The sequence below is a fragment of the Lutjanus erythropterus genome, chromosome 16, assembly GCF_056507025.1.
Source record: "Lutjanus erythropterus isolate fLutEry1 chromosome 16, fLutEry1.hap2, whole genome shotgun sequence".
Classification (NCBI taxonomy): Eukaryota; Metazoa; Chordata; class Actinopteri; order Lutjaniformes; family Lutjanidae; genus Lutjanus; species Lutjanus erythropterus.
In genome coordinates this window covers 18438251-18460654 of record NC_139332.1, presented here as the reverse complement: position 1 = coordinate 18460654, position 22404 = coordinate 18438251, and the positions used below count along the sequence as shown (strand labels likewise).

General features: G+C 40.2%; 1 protein-coding gene across 6 annotated transcripts in view; it reads right to left on the bottom strand.

Annotated features, from left to right (window-relative positions):
* Positions 1-22404, bottom strand: part of elmo1 (engulfment and cell motility 1 (ced-12 homolog, C. elegans)) — a 155569-nt gene that overhangs the window by 13782 nt on the left and 119383 nt on the right. For all 6 annotated transcript variants that reach the window (XM_084738408.1, XM_084738410.1, XM_084738407.1 and 3 more), the window contains one exon: positions 6241-6404. In XM_084738408.1, coding sequence (XP_084594534.1) covers positions 6241-6404 — 164 coding nt within the window. The remainder of the gene's footprint in view (positions 1-6240; positions 6405-22404) is intronic.

Below are 22404 nucleotides of genomic sequence, written 5' to 3'. Positions count from 1 at the left end.
CTCGGCAGCTTTTTGATCACGTTCAGGCCGTGGCTGCTGGGAGCTCTCAGTCCAGGAAAGGCGAGTAAACATGACTGCTCTGCTACATCCATGGAAAACTAAAGCTACATGGCGGGGGGTTCTGCACATTCAGCGCTTTTGGCTACGGTAAATGCCAATAAATGTCGGACACAACTCCCTCTCTAGCTCCCTAGTAAACCTGTAATGCACGTACATAATAAGAACACCACTAGCCATGTCCTTTATTAATGGACGCTGACAAGATATATCATCCGCTCAGATCCCTGAGAATCACTTAGACCTGTGTCATTTGCCAGTGAAATTTCTTATCTACTGACATGTTCTCTGTACCGTTGTAGTTATTTCTTCTGTTTGTTGGTCTCAGTCTCTGTGTTGTTTACTACTTAGCCATATAACTGTGTAACTTTGTTTTTATTCCATGTTTCTTGTCTCACAGCTCTTAAACTGCCGTACAATGCAATGATGTGTTGTTTTGACTTGTTCGAAAAGAAAATCAAAAACTACTGATCACAAAAAAAAAGAACTCCACTAGCCATTTCATGGGAATTTCAAAGGTTATAACAGAACTTTTTTTTCCAGTGACACCGAAAATACGTCTACCCTGGGTTTAAGAGGGTTATTTAAATACTGTAACCATGCCGTCCAAAATGAGGCAAAAGAAATACAAAATGCTCTAAAACCTGGATGTGAATTCTCTTACATTTCCTTGGTTTTCTGGTGGTATGCAACATTCATCTGACTAACAAAAATCCCTGGGATTATGACTGTCAGGAGGGAAAAGAAGATGCCAAACACACAGACACACTTCCACACATGCATGTCGATGTACACACTCATAAATATGTCATCTAGGGTCCCAAAAGACTGATCAGAGGAAATATGTGCTGCTTCTGCTTCAGGTCCTGTCATTTATTCATGCATCTACATGTGTGTCTGTGTTGCATATGAATGTGAAGCACACATGAATTATGTATATTATCTGCCCAAGCAGTGCTGCTGCTCCCCATCTTTCATTTCTCACCATTGTACTTGATTCTTTTCTTTTCCATTTTGATTCTATTTTAATTCTTGAAACATGAAGCAGACTTCTGACAGGATTTCAGGTTTTTCTAGACACATAAAAACTGCACATGTTCTTCTATTTTCCCCTTGCTGCTGCCCTTGATCACATTTTTGTCCTTCTTCCTCTTTCTCCCTTTCTCCTCCAGGCTCATTCGCTCTTGTCTCCCTTCATCCGTCTCACCCTCGCCGTCTATGTGTTTGCCTCATCAGTGACTCATTACATTGATCTGTGGTCGGACATTCACCCTGACATCTTTAAAGAAACAGCTAGTGGGGAGGGCGTGGCTCGCTGTAGAAAGGCAAGATGGATGATGATAGCTCAGCTTTGCCGCCTCATGTGCTATTCATCTGACTGTGCGAAACTGTTTTTTGTCTGAGACTTTCAGACACTTTCTTGGGAAGTAGCTCCAGTTTCAATTTAAACTGATTCTTTCCAGCAAATGCAGAAAATCACAGACAATTGAATTAAAGGACTAAGGTGTTGTAGTGGTGCACCTCTATAAAGGAAGCACTCTGGTTGGTATCAGGTGTTCAAATGATGAAAGAAGTGAAATACAAAAGACCATTTTCAGCTTTGTAGAAATGTAGAGTACCTACACACACACACACACACACAGGAGAAGAAGGGAATCAATGATAAATTAAGGTAAACAACTATTCGGTATGTACTGTCCAATGCCCACTCCACGTTTCTTAATATCTGAGGACTAGGGTGCCCAGATGAGAATGGGAAAAAATTCAGGACGAGGGAACTGGTGGTGTCAAAAGTACTGAAGTGTAGAAAAACATCAGACTGTAACTCTGATCATTTGTCATTAACATTACGAAGTTACAGATTCTGGAGATGATATGAAGCACAGTGTCCTGGAGGTGTTTAAAAAGACACATGAACCATCATGCACAGGTGACAAGTAGCCTATGTTACAGTCGTGTCTAAGAGCTTACAAACACATTAGTTAGATATTTACTGTCACAAACTCCTCCTGCATTGGGACCTGAATTTGTTATTCAGTTATTATTATCTATGATCGCTGAATCAGTTAAAAAAAACCCCACATCAATAATACTACTAAAAATAAACAACACATTTTTAGACGACTGAAAAAAGAAATAATAGCCTATTTAAGTGACTGAATTTAAAGATTGTTCTTTATTCTGGTGACCCTGGCAGCTTGTTGCATGTATTTCTGTTATCAAGTTCCAGGCGAGCATTTCTCAGTATCACTGCATCACCAAGTCAGGTCTCTGTGCTTTCAAGTCTCAAGTCAAGTCGAGTCTCACAGCACACAACTCGTTTTAGCTTGTTTATATTATTCATTACTATAATGGTTCATTTTCAGGACAAGCAGGACAGGATTTGGGACAACTACCTGTATTTCAGGACTGTCCTGAATTTTTCAGGACGTCTGGTCACCCTATCGGCGGCCCCTTTTTGGTCATATTAGGAGTTAGACGTGTCAGCCTGGTAAGTAATTGAAGAGAGACTTTGACCTGGAGGATGAGGACATGTCTGGGGACAATGTATAAAAAAATACCTTCTTTACCTTCAAGAATCCAAATCACAAACTTATCCATATTAAGTTTTATTACAGAGTGTACTATGTGCCTGTCACCAGGTTTCCCATGAGACAAATACAGAGTCTAAGTGCAATATGTAACATCTGGGGCCGGATATGCAAAGTTTTGTAAGAGCGCAATACACTGATCAACTCTACTTCTCCTTAGCAATGATCTTCAGTCAGGACTTGGTGAAAGACAGTGTAAGTTGCTACTAGGAGGTCTTGCATCCACCAAAAAACCCCTTCAGTCTAAAGATGGCCACTACCTCATGACACATTGTATTGGATTGCATTGTATTGTACTAGTTTTGTATTGTACTGTGGTTTGATTTGCCACATTTTTCATTTTCTGGCCGACCTCAACCTCACTCAGTCTTGGTAGCATGAACTTTATCAATCCACAATCCACTTTGGAGCAGATTTACATGCATATATGCACATTTTCTGTGAGCTGACAGTCTGTCTGGGTTTTCTGTGTTGTGGAAAAAAGAAATATTTTCACATATAAAGACATTTCCTCTAAATTTTCTGGGGACTGCAATAATTTAAGTTGTGTATTAACATTTTCTCATATCCTCAGCAGTTCTGAGTTGAGATGATGATGATGCCTCGTTTGTTTTTTTTGGCGTAAGCAACTTTTAACGCAAAACTTTTCACATACATTCCAAAAACTGCATCTTTCAGCAGTTAAAATGTCCCTCTGAGGGAGATGCAGCTTTGATCTGACTCCAATACAGGTTCCTCTTCACCTTCTTTTGATGTCTAAAGTCATTCTCGACAGTAATTGATGGCAGAAAACTGGCGGCAATTGCAGCAGGTAAAACAGAGCTCCTCTAAATCTGCGGTGTGACATGCTCTGCTCATTATGTTTACAAGTCATGACTGTACTGTATTGATTAGAGGAAAATTCCACCCTCGGGCAGTCTCACACTGCTGAGGAGAGACTGTGATCTTCAGAGCTTCCCACCAGTCACTCTGTGATAAAATCTTAAAATGTGCCTTTTTCATTTCAGCGTCTAATTCAATTACCTATTACTGTTTCTATTTTCACATTTTCTCTTGTTTATATATTTGCTTTACTAATTTATTGAGTTTTATGGATGCTTCCTTCTATTTTGCTCTCCACTTTGCTGCTGTAACACTGCAAATTTTCCCACTGTGGGACTAACAGAGGATTATCTTTTCTTCATAGCTAAATCAAAAGCAACATAACCTGCAGTTTTAAGGTTTTTCTGCAGAATGCTTTGCTTTTGTTCTGCTTTCTCCCCACGGATTAATTGGCTGCTAAAGTTTGGTCTCTACCCTTCTAATATCGATTAAATAAGCTCTTGGCTCAGCATTGATTACTGTTCAGAGGGACAAGCTCTCTCGGTGAAACGATTTTTCAATAGTGCTGGCTACTCCATTAAATACAGGCTGGACAAAACAATGTTCTCCATTACAGGGCCTGCATCCATGATCAGTCAATGAATGATCTATTACAGACTGGCTCTCCATGCTTAGTGAGCTGGAGGCTCGTTAATGGAGCATTCACTGGGAATACCATTTGCAGACAATTTGAATTTAATGCATATTTTCAATCATGAGAGGAGAGCATGGGTGCAACCTGTTTTAGACCGGTAGCTGGCATTTGGTTGACAAATGGAAAGGAGACAAAAGAAGCAATTACAAGCATATTAATGACCATGGCTCTTTTTTGCACATGCAAATTATGTCCTCATTTGAGTCCCGATCAGGTGGATGAGGAGAAGGGAAAACACTTAACAAAAGGCGTATCACTGAGCAGTGGTGGAAAGTAAGTACATTTGAGGTACTTGTACTTTACCTGACTGTTTTCTTGTTTGTTTGTTTGTTTGTCTTTTAATTTTCTTTAAGAAGGTAAGAAGACACATTGATGGCATGTCCATACAAAGGCACACAACTATATATAGAAAGCACATAAGCACAGAGCAAGTACATAACCATAGACATAAGGCACACAAAACATATAAAGAGTTTTAAAAAATCATTTTTTTTTTGTGAATTAAATGTTTAACTGATTAAAATATTAATTAGTAACTATTTCAATAATAATTCAAGTCATTTTAATGCAAAAACACAGAGTTGCTGCATTTCTTTTTCATCGAGATTTGGACTGTTGGCTGGACAAAACAAGCATTGTGAAGGTGTCACACTGGGCATTGTGAATGGCATATTTCACTATTTTTAGACTTTTTCAAACCAAAAATCAATTTATTGATGTAGAAAATCAGCAGATAAATCCATAGTGAAAATAATCATTATTTGTAGTCCAAAACAATACAGTTCAAAATGACCTCAACCTCAACCAACCACAACTACATTAGTAATAATACTTTAATGATATAATATATAATTGTATAACGGACACTGAGGACAATTTTCTGTGTTTAGTACTTCTACTTTTCGTACTTTATGTATCATTCTACATAACATTTATAATGTAGGACTTATACCTGTAACTGAGTATTTTACAGTGCGGTAGTTTTAATTGAGTGAAGGATCTGAATACTTCCTCCATCATTATCACTGAGCAACTTCTCGAACTTTTGAGAAAATGTCTTACTTTTTTCATTTGCATCTCCACTCTTCGCTACAATTTGAAGTTATTCATTGCCTCTGCTTTACTGATGCTCAGTTGTCTAAAATATGTTCTGATATCTGAATGATGTCTGGTGCCAGTTGTCCTGGGTGTCACCAGTGACGATGACCCATATGTTCTGGTCATGAAACTCACTAAACAGTTTCTAGATCTGAATATTTGTCCATTCATATATCTGCAATAAAACTAGATCCCAATCTATATTTGGTGTACCCTCACTAGATCATAGCGTCACTTCATGTCAGTCAAAGCTGAGATCCACTCTGAATGGATCACTTCTGTAAGAGATAAAACAGAACATGGCTTCCCTTTATTGACTATCCAGCAGTTTGATGTTAAAATTTGTATGAGCTGGTACTCTGACCTGACTAACATTTTTCAGTTTCATTTCTTTTTTGTTTTTGTTTTTTTGAGTGCAAATAACTTATATACATCTTCTCTACTGAACAGCTGTTGTTGTCTCTTTTTTCCCTTCCTCCAAATGCTCATGTGCCTACCTATCTGTGACAGAAACAATCTGTTACTACGTGACAGGCTCAATCTGTCCTTAAAATATTCAATTAGACTTAATGTCTGTGCATATTTCTGTTTTTCTGTTTCTGTTTCGTAAGGGTTTCTTCTGGTTTGTTTGTAGTATTGCTGTTGTTGATGCTGTCCTGTTTTATTATATTGAGAAAAAGAATAAATAAATTGCTCAGAATGAAGAAAAAGTCTCACTTTTCCTTGTATTCAGAGTGTCTTTTCCTGTTAACAGTCTGCATGAAAACACGAGTAGATATTATTCAAGTAAGGTTTAACATTGTGACAAGTGTGACGCCACAGGTAAGCAGGGTTTGAGGAAAAAATTCTGCCTTTTCAACTTGATTACTGAATTTGAAGGCACATTTTGATCGATTTAATTAATATTGAAATTGTGACACCGCTAACTTTTGGATTCTTACACTGTGACAACATCAAAATAGTCAATGGTTGACTCACAGGATGGGGCGGGACTGGAAGTCTTCCTGATTCATCCTTTCGGACTGGCGTATCTTCAGGATCTCTGTGTAGCTCAGGTTCTGCAGACGACTCTTGAACTGGTCCAGAGAATTAGGCTTGAGAGTCAGAGCTCGCATGATCTGCTCCCTCACCACCTGCATTACCTGAAGGGGGAGAGGAGACCGAGGAGGGCGGGGTGAGATCATCATGGATACAGGAGCGATATAGACTGTAGACATAGACATTCCAGTCAGTCAGTCAAAGCTAACCCCCACTCTATTTTTTTGGGGGGGGCAGGAGAGCATATAAACTTCTGTTCAGTTCCCAACAGGATTAATGATGGCTTTTTTTTTTTTTTTTTCCAGAACCGGAGCCTATAATCCAGTCTGGTGCACTGAGCCTTAAGAGGAAAAGAGCAAAGCAGAATAATTCAACAGTGGCTAGTCAGCTGTTAGCCCCAGTATCATGCATCAGTGAAATGCATGACAGAACTTGCCTATAATACCCCAGCTTGCTAATACCATTAGTCTGGCTGTGGCTGCAGAAGCATGACATGAGTGGTGTTCCAAGTCATCAATCCCTCTCGAGGGGTCTTTGTGATCAACGGTGGTAACGATACAATAGGAAAGTGCTCCACAATAACACATAAAACACACCATGCATGTCTGGATCAATTAGCCTAGCGTGTATGCATTGCTGTCAGGAGATAATTAAAGTCTCCACACAGATGCCGCAGAGCTGCACACACACACACACACACACACACACACACACACACACACACACATTTAAAACTAATACCCTGAAAACCAAACAGAATCATCATCAGCAGTGAGTGATAGCAAACGGTACGACTAACACAGACCACAAACACAGACTTAAAAAGATATCATCTTTTGTTTATGCATATAAAAAAAAGTAATGAAATGATAAAAACTAATGCTGACGAACATTTCTGCTAGTGTGAAAAAAAAACAATACTGTAAGTCATTATAATGAGGAACTTTCTCAAAATAATAACTTAACATCAAACTCATTATTTTGAGATTTAAGTCATTATGTTGAGAAAGTTTGTCATTTTTTAAAATACTACATCATTATTCAAGTCACTATTTTGAGATACTAAGCCATTACTTTGAGATACCAAGTCATTATTTTGAGTTACTGACTCATTTTTTAAAAAGAAAGTTTCTCATTCCTTTGAGACACTAGGTTATTACTTTGAGAAAGTTTCTCATAATGACTTACAGGATCTTTTTTTTCCCATCACATTAGCAGAGATGAGCTTCCATAAATTAACAATGGGATTCACGTATTTGTATTTGACATTCTCTCATTAAATCTGGTGAAAAAAATGGTCTGAGTAAAATATAACCAAAACATAAGTGAGGTCTTTTTTCTATCACTTGAAGTATCAATTAGTTTAGAATAGCTACTCTGGTGGAATAGGAATAAATGGTTATTAAAGATGTGAAATGGAATTAAACCCCAGTACAAGCTATTTTTTGACAGGACTAGACTGATTTTTAACACAGTTAATAAAGCACTGATTCTTTCCAATGTATAAAATCTCCTCATTCTTCTGCACATACATTTGAGCCTCCGGAAAATGAGTCGTAAGCTGAAATCTTCAGTGACAGCTCCTTCCATTAAGCTTTGCACTCTGATTTGCATTCTGCATAATCTGGACTCTAATATAACTCAAAGATTGATTCTTTATTTGTGAAAGTATTCAGCCTACACACGTGGGACTTGTCTGAGGGCAAACATCATTCCTAATGTGCTGAAATTGTTCAAACACAACAGAACATCGCCTGCAACAGCAGTTTTCCCCCACAAAACTGAGCGTAGCTTGCAGAGCTGGGGTTGAAGTGAGCCTGTAAATGCTGCTGAGACACACTGTGTGATATTTAGCCAAAAAAAAAAATGTAACTTTTCTCCAGCCAGGTGGAGCAGCTGCTGCAGACAGTGTGATGGTAGACGTGACAAGCAGCCCTGATTATGGATGAGCCTTGTTAGCAGCCACCTCTGAGCCTGCAGATGCTGATTCACTGGATCAGATCATAGTGAGGTGGCAGAGAGAAATAGACCGTCTTCCCTTCTGCTCTCTTTGATTTTACTCTATTTCCTCTGCTTGTCTTGTTGATCAAATGCTTGAAGACGCATGATTGTTTCCAGCCTTTGCAAACACACATCTTCAAGACACGACAGCTCAATTATGACACCCAACAAGAGTTTAGGATGGCGTTTTGTGTGCATGAGAAAAGTAGGTGAGGACTTTCCTCATACTTTTTGTGTTCTCCTTGTCTGTACTATTGTGTTTCATCTGGGCTCCACAACTGCTACAATCATGCCAAATCCCAGTGAGCGTAGATCCCAAATATAGACTTATGTAATATTGCTTTTGCTGTTTGTACTGCAGGGCCATTACTCATCAACTTGCTAACCTCTGAACTCTCACTAGTCAGACTAAGCCAGGGGTGAGAGCAGCAAAAACTAGAAATTTGAGTTGCCGGAAATGAAGTATGAACAGCATAAACCTCCACCCCACCCAAAAAATAAAAAACTTAAGACAACAAAGGCGATTGAGGATAAACCTCTGGAATCAGCATCACATTTGCTGTGGAAAAATGCACTAAGAAGTGGTCTGGGCTCAAAGTCCCCTTCTTGAGACGCTGGCACTGCACAGTGAGAGCGCCACAAAAAGGAATTAACCCATTTCTAAATCTATATCTGATAAGCTGTGAAGGTAATACTCAGCTCCTGCCACAAAAATACAGAAAAAAAAAGGAAATTTGTTTACTGATTACTCAATTTAATCCGGGGATTAGCTTTTCCAATGCAAATATGGTCAGAGGCGGTAATCACAGTGTATTTTCTAACAAATGGGCAACAAATTGACCTTAAAAAAAATGGCTGACAACTGAAACAGGAAAGAGGATAGCTGGGTCAAATGAGCAGACATGCGGCTTTTTGGCACCAGCTGAGCTCTGAAATTAGCTTTAGCACATTAGTGACCAGATATGACAAACCATTATAATCTCCTATTGATGTATTACAAGAATAACTTGTAGATCAGCCCTATTCAATTAGTTTTTAAGAAGGGCCAGATTCGTAAAAAGAAAAGTGGCACAGGGACGGACATTTACATTTTCTATGTCTGACCTGTAAAATGAGCAATTTAGTTGTTAATCAGTGCACATTTTTACTTTTTTCTCCACTCTATTCTTCATTTAGTTTGACTAAATTTCCACTGCTTTAACAGCCTGAGTTATAACGTCTTAATAAAATAAATGTCTCTGTGCCTAACAACAGACAAAACCAATTAATGGACAACTTAGCCTAATAATAAAATGATGATCTCTTGATAAACATTATAAGAACCCATAAACTTGTGTGTGTGTGTGTGTGCGTGTGTGTGTGTAAATGACCAAAGGGCTGGACTGAGGTCGATTAAGAGCTGGATTTGGTCACCAACTGAAATAACCTGGTCTAGTGACCCATTTAGTCAGATTTATGTACAAAACTCAAAAACTCATCTACAAAGCTCAGAAACAACCCTCATCAGTGCACGAGGTCTTCTCTAGAGTGATCCAAATCTATCTGACATTAAAGTTGATGCAGAACATCAGTGACTCAGCATAAGTACATCCCTTCAAATCCCCTTTGACAGAGGCAGCAGAATATTCACCACAAAATATAATTGTTAAAACAGTTTGGTCAAAAGTATTGACTTTCTCGTTACCATGTGTACAACATCTGTTAATTATCGAAAGTACTAAAGCTAAGTGCTCATTAGGACCTCAGTTCAGTTCAGTCTTTTTTGTCCTTTTTGTTAATCTAATTTTTATTACATTTTCAGATCAAGCAAGAATATCATTAGCATTATTAAAACACATCACTTAAATTGTTAAGTGAAACAGCTGTCAGGGGCAGTTAAGACACCTATACATCATAAATTCTCAGTTATTCCATTTCCCCGCCCTCTTTAAATTCAGCTATTTTATGGAATCATGTTTCATCTAAATAATCCATTTTATACGACATACAATATATACATTCATATCCCAGATAGTCTCAAACCATTGTTCTCCCCCTGGAGGCTCAGCTTCATACCACGTTCTTGTTATAGCTTTTTTGCTAGCTATAAACAGAATTTTTGTCAGATCTCTATCCCTCCTTTGTGCAGCATCCTCAATGTTCCCTAGGCACATCACAGCACAGTTGTTTGAACAGCATATCCCATAATATCATTTATAGTTACATTTACATTATTCCAGTAAGCCTTTAGTTCAGTTCAGCTCTAGAAAACATGGGTACGGTTAGCCACCATGTCGCCACAGAGCCTCTAATAAGGTTGCTGTGTCTTTAGCTGTTTGCTTTTGATCTGAGGTATTATGAAAAAGCTAGCAAGATTCTTCCAACCAAACACTATATCATACATATTTTATACCATTCTTTGTCTGAGATTTGTATGTTTAGCTGATTTCCATTTGGCTTTCTCTACTGTCCCCTAAAGCTTTGTAGAAGGCTGAGATGACTTGAGTGCTGGTGATAAGCATTGAACTCTATTTTGGGGTTAATGTAGGCATCTAAAGAAATATTGTTTTTCCATGCTGGTCTTTTTTGTTCTGACTGAAATTTGGTTTGCAGCATAGCAAAACTGACAGTGTTCAGTGACTTTTCTCTGCACCAATACTGTGTGCAGGTTGTTAATAAAAAATCAAATTTGTGCTCCTAGGATTGATTTTTATTTCTTGGCTGTGGTATTGAAAGAAGTATTGAGTATCATTTGCTTTTTATTATTTACACTAGTATTGTATCCAAATTTAAAAATTCCGGTATCATGTCAACTCTATACCACAGTGACCAAAAAATGTAAACACAAATATAAAATCAACCAGCCACTAGAGGGCGAGGGTCAACACTCGCTCCCCACCCGTCAAGATTTGCTCTAGGTGACGTTGTGCAGAGGCTGAGCTGAGATGAAGGCTTGTGGTGGTTGTGATGATGAGGAGGAGGATGTGCAGGAGTCTGTCTGTCCCTTCCCATCATTCTATCTGTTTATCCATGCATAAAGACAGCTGTCCATTCCTCCCTCAGCTGAAACATATTTATGCTGGATGTCATCTCCATGGAAGGCTGTTTTCTATATTCAGCCCTCGTCTGTGATTCCCTGTAATAATGCATGCCATATTTTCACGGAGGGGGGGCAAGTGTCCACCTAACAGCAGATTTACAACCCCTAGGACCGGCCTTTCAGCTTCAGCCCCTGGCCTCCGCCTCTCCCTCCTCCTCCTCCTCCTCCTGTTGGAGCTGAAAAATGTGCAGGCAAATGGTTGAAGCCACAGCTTGCAATCATGCTATGAGAGATTCATCACTGCTGTCCACTTCTTTTAATCACAACTTCTCAGAGTTGGCTATCATAAATTTTCAGACGCCTATAATCCAGATAATTAAGCCTCAAATTAATTTATTTTCCCATTAAGATTACAAATGGTCTGTCAGCGTGTCTAGCAGGAACATTCCTTCCTTAACAAGCTATTTAAAAGTAAAAGAAATCATATGAAACTATAGCAGAAAGTGAGCTTTAAAAGCCCTGGGGACCCAAGGTGTCAGGGAGCCCCTGGCCCAGAGCATCGACAAGTAACATTTCTTTGTCCAAGTCAATCATATAACTGCAGTAAGACTCAAACGGACCACAAAGAGACACAAAAGTACCAGAAAGAGACAAAAAACAAATATGAGGAGAAATAAAACTAACACAGAGTCAAAAGATTACCTCAAAAAGACACAAAAATACCACAAGGAGACATAAATTACCACAAAGAAACACAAAGCAACTACAAAGGGACAAAACAACCACTGAAGGACACTCTTTCTATCTGGCCATGCTCCTGTAAAGGAAGGGTGGGGGCCTTTTACATGTCTATGCCCCAGGCCCCACTGATTCATAATCCGCCTATGGTTTTAAATTTATGATTTGCTGCACCCCAAAAATCCCTAAATTATCCCAATCATAGAAACAACAGGAAACTTCAATGTTTTGTATTCTACGAGCTCTCTAAGACAGATCTCGTCACCTGCGGCTCGCTTTCTAGCCTCATCCTGATCTCTGGAGACTGACTGCCATCCAGCCCTGGTGATTCAGCTGAGCCGTCCCTGGGGAATGTTCATTAATATGCCTTGTTTGCAGTCATGTCTCCGGCAGGAAAACAATTCTGTTGGCCCATGTGGCTGCACTCATGCTAATTAACACCACGAATATTCATCACATTTAATACGAACACATGGTCCTTTCACAACAGGGCGGAGGGGCATTATGAATATTTTATCTTCATCCCTCTTTTTCATCCGCTGATTGCTCAGAGAGCACCTTGGCAGAGGTGAGACGATGACGTCAGCAGCGCCGAAGCAAACTTTGCAGGCTGAGCTCACTCTCAGGATAAATTTAGGCTCAGGTTTTGCACTGGCGTGATTTTAGCTGGGTGGATGACTGAATTGTTCATCTTGTGCTGTTGATCCAAGATTTATCTCCTCTATCTTGTCCACCTTTATTTCTCTCTACATTCCCTCTCACGCTCCCTAATCTCCTCCAAACAACAGGCCATCATTCTTTCTTGTAGTTCTTTGGAACAGGAAGACAGACAGTGGAGCAAGTGTCAGCAAAAGTAATTAAATGCTGTCCCATGAGCCATCTAGAACACGTAATGAAGCGCTGGCCACACTGACTCCTTCCTACTTTCAGTCTCTCCTCAAACAGGACAGTCGGGCAGTTCCTCGTTCCTGGAGTCACCCCGCCATCCATCATCGGCAACGCATCAGCCGTAACAAATTACCGTCCCCCCCCTCGCTGACCAATCGACTGTCGCCGTTGCTCCATTTGCCTAAAAGGATGCTAATGACATCATTTACCAGCTGTCAGTCAAACGCTCACCCGCCACTCAAGCCTGGCCGGTGAAATCTGGAGATTTGCTGGAGAGGTGCTTTGGTGGGCAAATAACGCGGTAATCACAGAATAATGACCTTGCTGGTACTCCCTGAAAGCAATCAAAAAGTCAATCTCACATGGTGATAATGGGAGCATCAGTGAAGAGCATTTCTGCATTTAAAGCCTCACAGTAGTCCAAACATGGATGCTTGCACAAAGGGAAGCATTTACACACATGTAAAACATACAAAAAAGTGCACATCTGTTAACATCTGTCAGAGGGCCTGTTAATTTTAATAAGCAGGAGTAAAAGAGAATACAGGGAATCCATTTCTCTGTTACTGAAATGGTAATTACACTTTCCTTCCCAGCCACCATGTCCCATGTTCAATTAATAATTATCTCCTTCAAAGTTGACCATCATGTCATTCAAAATAAAACAATGGCACAGAGATGGACATGAAAGGATGCCTGTCTCTTATCACCAAGCACAGAGAGAAGAGTGCTGGTATTAAATTGAGAAGCTGATAAAAATGCATTGAATAAAGATGCATAAAGGTGTTTGGAAGCTGACAGGACTGAAAAAGTGACACAGCTGTGGTGAAGATATAGGTCTTTAATCCCAAACTGAAGGCAACGCTGCCACTGTCACTGCAAAATTGTTATACACCAATTGGCCACAAAATTAAAGCCTAATAGCTTAATATTGCGTAGGCCATCCTTGTGCCGCCATAACAGCTGTGACACATGGAAGCATGGACGCCACAAGGCTTCTGTAGTTGTCCTGTGGTATCTGGCACCAAGATGTTAAAAAGCAGATCCTTTAAGTCCTGTAAATTTGAGATGGGGCCTCAGTGGATCAGACTTGTTGTTCCAGCTCATCCCACAGATGCTCCATCAGACTGAGACCTGGGGAATTTGGAGGTCAAGTCAACACTTTGTCAGCACCAGACCGCCTTCATCGGCCGCTATTTGGTTCAGTTCTGATGCTCACGCGCCCATTGAAGGTGCTTTCAGTGGTGGACGTGGGTCAGAATGGGCGCTCTAACAGGTCAGCAAGCTGCGATGGACTGCACGCTCTGAAATCTTTCTATCACAGCCAGGATCAACTTTTTCAGCAACTACAGTAGCTCTTGCATGGGAACGGACCAGGCAGTCTAGCCTTCACTCAACATGTACATCAATCAGCCCTCAGCAATTGTGATGATGTCACCAATTCACTGGTTGTGTTTCCTAACTTCTTTTGGTAGGTATTAACCACTGCATTCTGGGAACGCCCCATAAGACTTGACGTTTTGGAGATGCTCAGACCCAGCCATCTAGTCAACACAGTTTGGCCACTGTCTAATACCCATTTTCCATACACATATATGCTGGCTTGGCTTGACTTGGTTTGACTTGGCATGTTAGCCCAGCTCGACAGGGATTTACATCTCCATTGGCTGTGGTAGACAAGACATCACTGAAACCCGCGTAGAGGCAAGTTGGGCGCGCTTTGGTATCACTCCGGAGATGGTCTGTCTCAGGCATGACTCGGCACAGCTTGGCATGTTAAAGGTGGTAATGGAAATGCAAACCAGCGCTGCACGGTTCGACAGTAGAAAGCCCATTTAAGTCACTCAGATCCTTACACTTGCCAATTTTTCCTGCTTTAAGCACATCAAGTTGAAGATGTGACTGTTCATATGCTGCTTAATACTGTATATCCCTCAACTTGACAGGTTCCATTATATCAAATGATATTCATTTTACCCGTCAGTGGTTTTAATGTTGTGGCTGATCAGTGTTTATTCCGATATCTTAAACCAAAGGGCTTTCAACCAAGAGTATAGCTGACAGAGTGTAGCCTACACTGGATCAGATCAAATATTGACAGGTTTGAAATGAGCCTGGTTTGTGCACTCACTATGTAGGCTAACCAGATATTGTTTACTTCTGCTTTCTGTTTATGAAACGGTAGTGACACTAATCTATGCCAACAATGCCAACTGTGTTCTCTGTCCTGCTCGCAGTCTGTGTGAGAGGACGTTCGGGGAGGCACAACAAAACACAGATCTCCGTCTGACAGGCGGTAGACAGCGCACACACACACACATACCTCGGCTTTGCTTCGGTCACAACACAGTATAATGCTTCAAATGCTTCCCACTGGCTCCAACTGCAAAAACGCTTGTTCTGAAACAACAGTTCATGCTGCTCTGCATGTCAGCTGTTGTCAGAGTTTTGATTTGATGGTTACAGAGACATTTGTAATTTCAGATGAGATGACATTCAGGCAACATTGTGGGACAAACTTTATCTACATTTGGATGTTCACACTGCTGTTAGCAAGGATGGAGACTGTCGAAATTAATGTGGATCACATAACGAGCAGCAGGAACAGGAAAGGGACTCTTAGCTACTCATACAGAATGACTAGAGCTGATATCATTAGTCAGTTCAACACACTGTAAGTTCTGATGCTACGGATATCTCTCATAATCAAAACAATTGACCCTTCCCAAGTCCCACCCCTTTCTGCTCTGTGCTTTAACGACAGTTGAGCAAACTTGGCACCTCTGTCAAATTTCTCCTTTTCTTCTACAAGCGACATATTTTGGACCATATTTGGTCTGCTTTGATAGTCTTGTAGTCACAATTTCATTTCAGACATTTTTGAATAAGGACGGGCAAACAAGAGCAGCTGTTTTGAGCAAAAGCCTTGTAGTTTTTTATTCTGTTTGTTGAAACTGTGCAACATGAATTAATATTTTACATAACTAATGTGCTGCCAGAATTGTTTAAATAAAACATGAACTAATAAAAAGACTTACTTGAGGTGTTTTGTATCATATTAATTGCTAATGATTAACATGTTCAAATATTGATTAGGGGAAATGTACTTTTATAGGTTCAACAAAGTGAACACGACCTTTGGCCATGACGAAAAAAATATGCAGTGGCCATTTTTCATTTGTTTCTGGCATTTTAGAGACAATCACAGCATAATGCCAAATCTTGATGTATTGTATGAAAATGCCAAAGAGGAGACAGTCAGAGTGCCATTTCATAGAGGTGGAGGAACAAGAGGTGAATGCTGCTCTACAGCCAGATTCTCAGATTATATTTAGTATATTCAGCTTTCCTTGTTAGACTCTCCTGACAACCCTGTCATGCCTCTGTGTTAAGTCTGCTGAGAGCAACTAAGTGGAAAGGCACTACTTTCATCCATTAAAATTTCAATTATGTATCTACGCCCCACGGCTCACATGTAAGGAGTCACTGTATCTGGGTATCTCAATAATATAAAATAGAGCGGTGAGGGGTAAATGTAACTTTAAAGCACAGCGAAATGCAGCTCTTTTCTACTTAGCGAATGCCTTCGGGACCTGTTTGACAGCATTAATGCACCACAGGGAACAGTGCATACTGTATCAGGCAAGACAGAAATACACAGTCTCAATGTACACCCTTCTACTGCACATATACTAATTTATTCCTTCTCTTGCACGCATTATATGAACAAGCACCAGCACGCACAAAACAAAACTATTCCATGTAAATTACCAATATTCACATATATGCACATGAACAAAACACATCTGGAGACCTCTCTCCATCAGTCTTATCCTTTCTTCTGCATGAGTGATGCAGGGTTGACGCCGGCTGTTGCTGCTAGCTGTTGTTGTTGCCATATTTAGAGCGCTAGCGCTGCACGGCCAGACAAACTGTCAGAGGAGCTCTTTTTCAACAGCCAGCTCAGTGTGAGGTGCAGCGCGGCCCATATGGATGACTGGAGCAAAGTCACCTGGGAAATCGCCATTTAATGTGAGTCAAGAAATGCTGATGAAAGCCAGGTGCTGACCTTGGCTTGTGCACAGTGTTGCATTAATGAGTGTTTTATTATGACATGGATGTTGCAGGAAATATGAACATTCTGCATTAATTGTCCCAGAGGGATGGATAAATTGGTAGTGATTAAACATCTATTCAAGGACATCAGAGCAGGTATTGTTTTATTATATGAGATAAGTCTCGTCAAGGATGATCCCTTCCCTAGAGTCTACCCATAATGCATCAGTACTCAGTAGAAATACTATCTGAATAATCAGTTTTAATGCCTTTTTGGATCAGACTGAAGTTGTCTTTAAAACTGGAGTCAGATAAGTTCTTCATAAATAATGCAAAGAGCACACATTTAGGCCAGTTACAGGGCTTTTACACCAAAAGTTTGCCACTACAGAGAAAGAGGAGCCATTTTGGTTATGGACAGAGCTGCACAAGCAGATCTTCCACTGGGTTTTACAGCTAATATACTGGTTTTCATAACAAGACTGACACAAAGTTGCATCCACGGTTACAGTGTTTGGGGTAACACACTATGAAGTAAGTCGTTTGAGTATTTAGATTACTGTTTGTGCTGTGACAAGCAATGTAATGTGTTAGTTTTGTCAAGTGTTCAAATAAGCAACGTAGTATGTTACAATTTTACCGTATTTCCACCACTGCATGAACTACTGCTGCCTGCACCTGTCACCAGGGGAGACTCTGAGGGCGACTATTTGTATTTGAGACAGAGGACAGACACTGCCTATGGTCTCAAATTCACAGTGTCTCAAATGAGGTCTTGAAGTCTTGCATTGCACAAATTCACCATGATCAAATCTTTTTAATGAGTTACAGTAGGTAACGCTGTAACGTAATGAGCTACTTTTTAATGGCAGTAATACTGTAATGTAAGTAGTTACTTTAAAAATTAAAAATGATGCTACCCAACACTGCACAGTTATGAAGGCGGTGATGCTCGAAAGTTGTGTTTTGTGCATCTCTGAATTCTTGGAGTTCTTCTCTTCAGTCCTACTGGGAGTGAAGCACAAAATCTCTGGCAGAAAATATCAAAGAGAACAAAGATACTTGGTTGGAGAAAGGTGATTGCGATTATTTATATTGAACATCCTACTTAAATGCTTTGTATGATTATGGGTTGCTCTACCTTGGTTGCTCATTTTGATCTGACACTGCTATTGGGCACACGGAGGCAAGACACAAAGAGAGCAATTTAATTTCTACCTCTTTTCTTTTTGTTGTTGTGTGAAGGAAGATGAACCATACCCCAGACAGAAAACTGCAGAGTACCAGATATCTCCGTCTCCTCCTTCCTAACCTCACAATGACACATGAAGTGCTTCAAATTAAACCCAGATTCATGCAGTGATACATCAAAAATGGATTATTATGTGATACTAATGATACGGCCTACGGCGGCCATATCCCAGCATGCATCCACAATAAGACACACCCACACACCAGAGCCTTTGTGGAGACTTTTCATTGTCTTCAAGGAATCTAAAGTGCATACTGTGTGAAGTGCTGTGCACAAAAAGGATTGCACACACAGAAATGCACACTCACTTATCAATAAACCAACACAAGTGAATAAATGAATAGATGGATAAATAACTAAATCAAAAGACAAGAAAACTAGAGTTTACTTTTCCCCTGCTGATTTCCAGTGAAGATGAGACAACAGAATTATTATCTCGACAGACTACAAAACAAAATGTTATGCATCTCTATCTCTGCTCATGCAGCTCTGATGGTTTGATGCTAATGGCTGATGATTTCTCTTGTCTGATTAGTGAGCTTAGCTTCAATGTTTTCAGTGTGAGTGGGCCAACGCTGCTTGAGATAAGAGACCCCCCCCCCCCCCCCCCCCCCTTTAGGCATACACACTCATGAAAAACTAATGCACAGAAAAAAGAAACTAGTCCCCTGCACAGACACAAAGCTCAGCATCCACACTCTGCTCCTGCTACACACTCAAACCATGAGGAGAAAAAAAAACATACAAACAAAAACAAACTCAAAGCCACACGCACCCCTACCAGGACTCAAGGACTCAAACACACCGATTTGTTACGACGCATGTACAAACACACATTCACGCACTGTCCGAGTGCGCATACACATGTGCAAAAACAATAAAGCAAACCTTGTTAAGGGAGTGGGAGGTGAGGCAGCCAGGCAGAAAGATATAAATAGCCTGTCTGAATTCAACAATAGAGGTGGAGGGGGGTCGAGAGGCATGGATGAGGAGGAGGGAAAGAGAAAGGGAGAGCAAGGAGGGAGAGGAAGACAAAAAGAAAGAGCTATAAGAGATTGAGGGAAGGAAAGATGTCTAGAAAGATAAGCAAAACCAGTATGGAATAAGAAAACAGCAGGCCTCATTGCAGGAGAGGAGTGGGGGAGGGGCTGGTTTACTGTGTCCTGATACCCGTCAGAGATGCGCCGTTTCATCATCGCCGGCTCCAGTATTTTTTCTCTCCCTGTGCCCAGGGGGGGCTTGACCAATATGTGGGGTGCAAAGGAAATAGTTGATTTTCATGACTTCAGAGATACCTTATAAGGATGTTCTCATTTTTCCTTAACAAAAGCAGATATGGCACACAGCACATTCAATATAAATGTAGTTTTTGATTGAATATGGACAAAGAATATACAAAATCTAATCCCATAAAGCCTAATACAGTTGACCTCAAGGCAATGACAATACCCTCTTTCACATGCAAATATGAAAGAATAGCACCAGACAATGCTTATGCAACCACAATTAATAACACAATACATCCAAAATGCGACAACAACAAGGATGCATTTATTCCATATTCATGATCAGACAACTGGTAGAAAATGACTATTGAAACATCAGAAATTATGTTCAAGGATCAATATGTAGCAACTGCACACACAAAAATGAGTACTGCAGTCCAAACAGTGAGTTTGAGCCTCATTATCATCACAACAACTATCATCCTCACCTCATCATCACAAACTTAATAGTTATATTTCAGTTGAAAAGAAAACAACCCAAATTTGTTATAATGTTAACTGTATCCATAGTACAGCCACAACAGGAGAATTTACCCTTATGCCAGTCAACTGTGCACACATGGTTTAAAATGAGCAAGCTGGTTATTAATTTTTAAATATTTCTTTATTTAAGAATAAAAAAAAAAACATACTAAAATGCTTGAAGGGGCTTAACCGGGGATACACATACTCGTAATGAGGCTATAGCCCCCAGTAGCCCCGGTATAGCGCCGTGTCTTCGTTTCATGCAAAGCACGACAGCAGCAGTCACAGTTGTTGGCATATGGCAGCGTGTGCAGCGCTTTCACCAACTGTCCCAGGCTGCTTCCTGGAATCCAAAACATGGCACCCGCCCAAAACCTTTGGCACCTGCACTCACATTATTATTGTCACATCACTTCTGACCGGACACACCAGCAGCACCCATTTCATTAATCATGTATGCGTGCGTGTTATAACCTTCTGGCGAAGTGGAGGAACTGTCCTGTTGCTAAAGAGCAGAGCCAGAAATCATTTGCATTGATTTGCATTAAGTGTCTGTAATTGATTTGCGGTGAGCGGCCTTAAATAAAACAGGGATAGCAGTTAAATGCCAAAAATATTCTGTAATAGCAGCAACACACAGAGTGATATATGATAGTTCATGAAAGGGTCGGCATGCTGCTTCTAGGGCTTTGGAGGATTGCCATGTGAATAATCCCACATGGGACAGGGTCAGTCTTCAACATGGTTGAACAAAGCAGATTATCCACTCTCCTCTGTATCACCCTTGGCCAGAGGAGAAATGTCAAACACCAATAAAAAAGGTTTTGCCTCACATCGATGCTTGCCTGGTTCCTTTAGCTGCAGGGCTTTTCATAGTTGCTGACTGTAAAATGGGTGACCAGGTTCAAGGTCTTTTGCTCAAGGGCACTTTTACAGCAACTGAACTTTGCTTGTTATTTCGGGAACAGTGTCATTCACAGGGCTGCAACTAATTTTTACTTTTTACTGTCAATTAAAGGTCCATTGTGTAAGATCTATGGGGGTTAATTGGCAGAATACAGCAGAAATAGTAAGCAGAAAGTATTTTGTCATTAGTGAATAAAAGTAAGAATCCTTGAAATTTTGTTCCCTCAAAATAGGTTGTTTATATCTGCAGAGGGCGGACATCCTCTTCCACACTAGTCCTTTAAAGGATTAATTCAACATTTTGGAAAATATGCTTGTTCGATCACATAACTGATACCATTCCTTCTTTTCAATATGAAGCTGAAGCCAGGAGGCAGTTAGCTGAGCTTAGCATAAAGACTGGAATAGTTATCCTGGCACCATCAAGAAATAGTGGGGGCTAGTTACTTAAAGAGCTCCCGAAGTGCTGGTAGGTAGGATTTACAGGGATTTATTGTCAGAATATTGTAGAAATGGAATACAGTCTTCATAAGTATGTTTTTACAAGTTTATAATCATCTGAAAATAAGAATTGTTGTGTTTCTGTCACCTTAGAACAAGTCATTTGTATCTACAGAGGGCATGGGTCATCTTCCATGGAGGCCGCCACATTGCACCAACTGTGAGACATTTTAGGAAATCTACTTGTTCGATGAGAAGATCAATACCATTCTGCATCTGTCTTCTTTTCAATATGAAGCTGGAGCCAGGAGACAGTTAGTTTAGCATAAAGACTGGAAAAAGGAAGCCTGACCCTGCCAAGAAATAGTGCAGGACCCTAATAAAATCACAATGGGTTGTTTTTAATCTCTGTGAGCTGTTGTTTATTGCCCTACCTGAAGCACCTGAGTGTGTTCATTATACTTCGTAGGCTAGCATCACCTGCTCAAATCCTCCTCACACACCTTGTGAGTCAAGGATCTACTTCACTTTGCAATATCCATTCATTGTTTTCTGTTACAGTAGCCCTGCTGTCCATCATGTATGAAACACACACTTTGATGTTATCTGATATGTTCTCAGGATTATTTTGCTAAATCTTTGGGGAGCACAAAAATCAAGCTTGAACATGACCCGCAAGCAAAACCACCAATGGGTTGTTTTTGCACTTTTTGTACAAATAAATCAAATGAGCTACAACATGTTAATTATTGAGCTTTAGAGGAGCTGGTAGGTGATTTTTTTTAACCTTTGGAAAAGCTGTTTCTCCCAGTTTCCAGTCTTTATGCTAAGCTGACATACATGTGACTGATATCGAACTTCTCAACTCTCTGTGAATGTGTGTATTTTCCAAAATACTGAAATATTCATAAATCAATTATTACCTCCACCAAAGAGGTTATGTTTTCGGTGACATTTGTCTGTCAGCAGGGTTATGGAAAAACTACTGGCCTAATTTTCATGAAACCTGGAAGGGTGTAGCCTGGGTCAAGAAAGAACACATAAAATTTTGA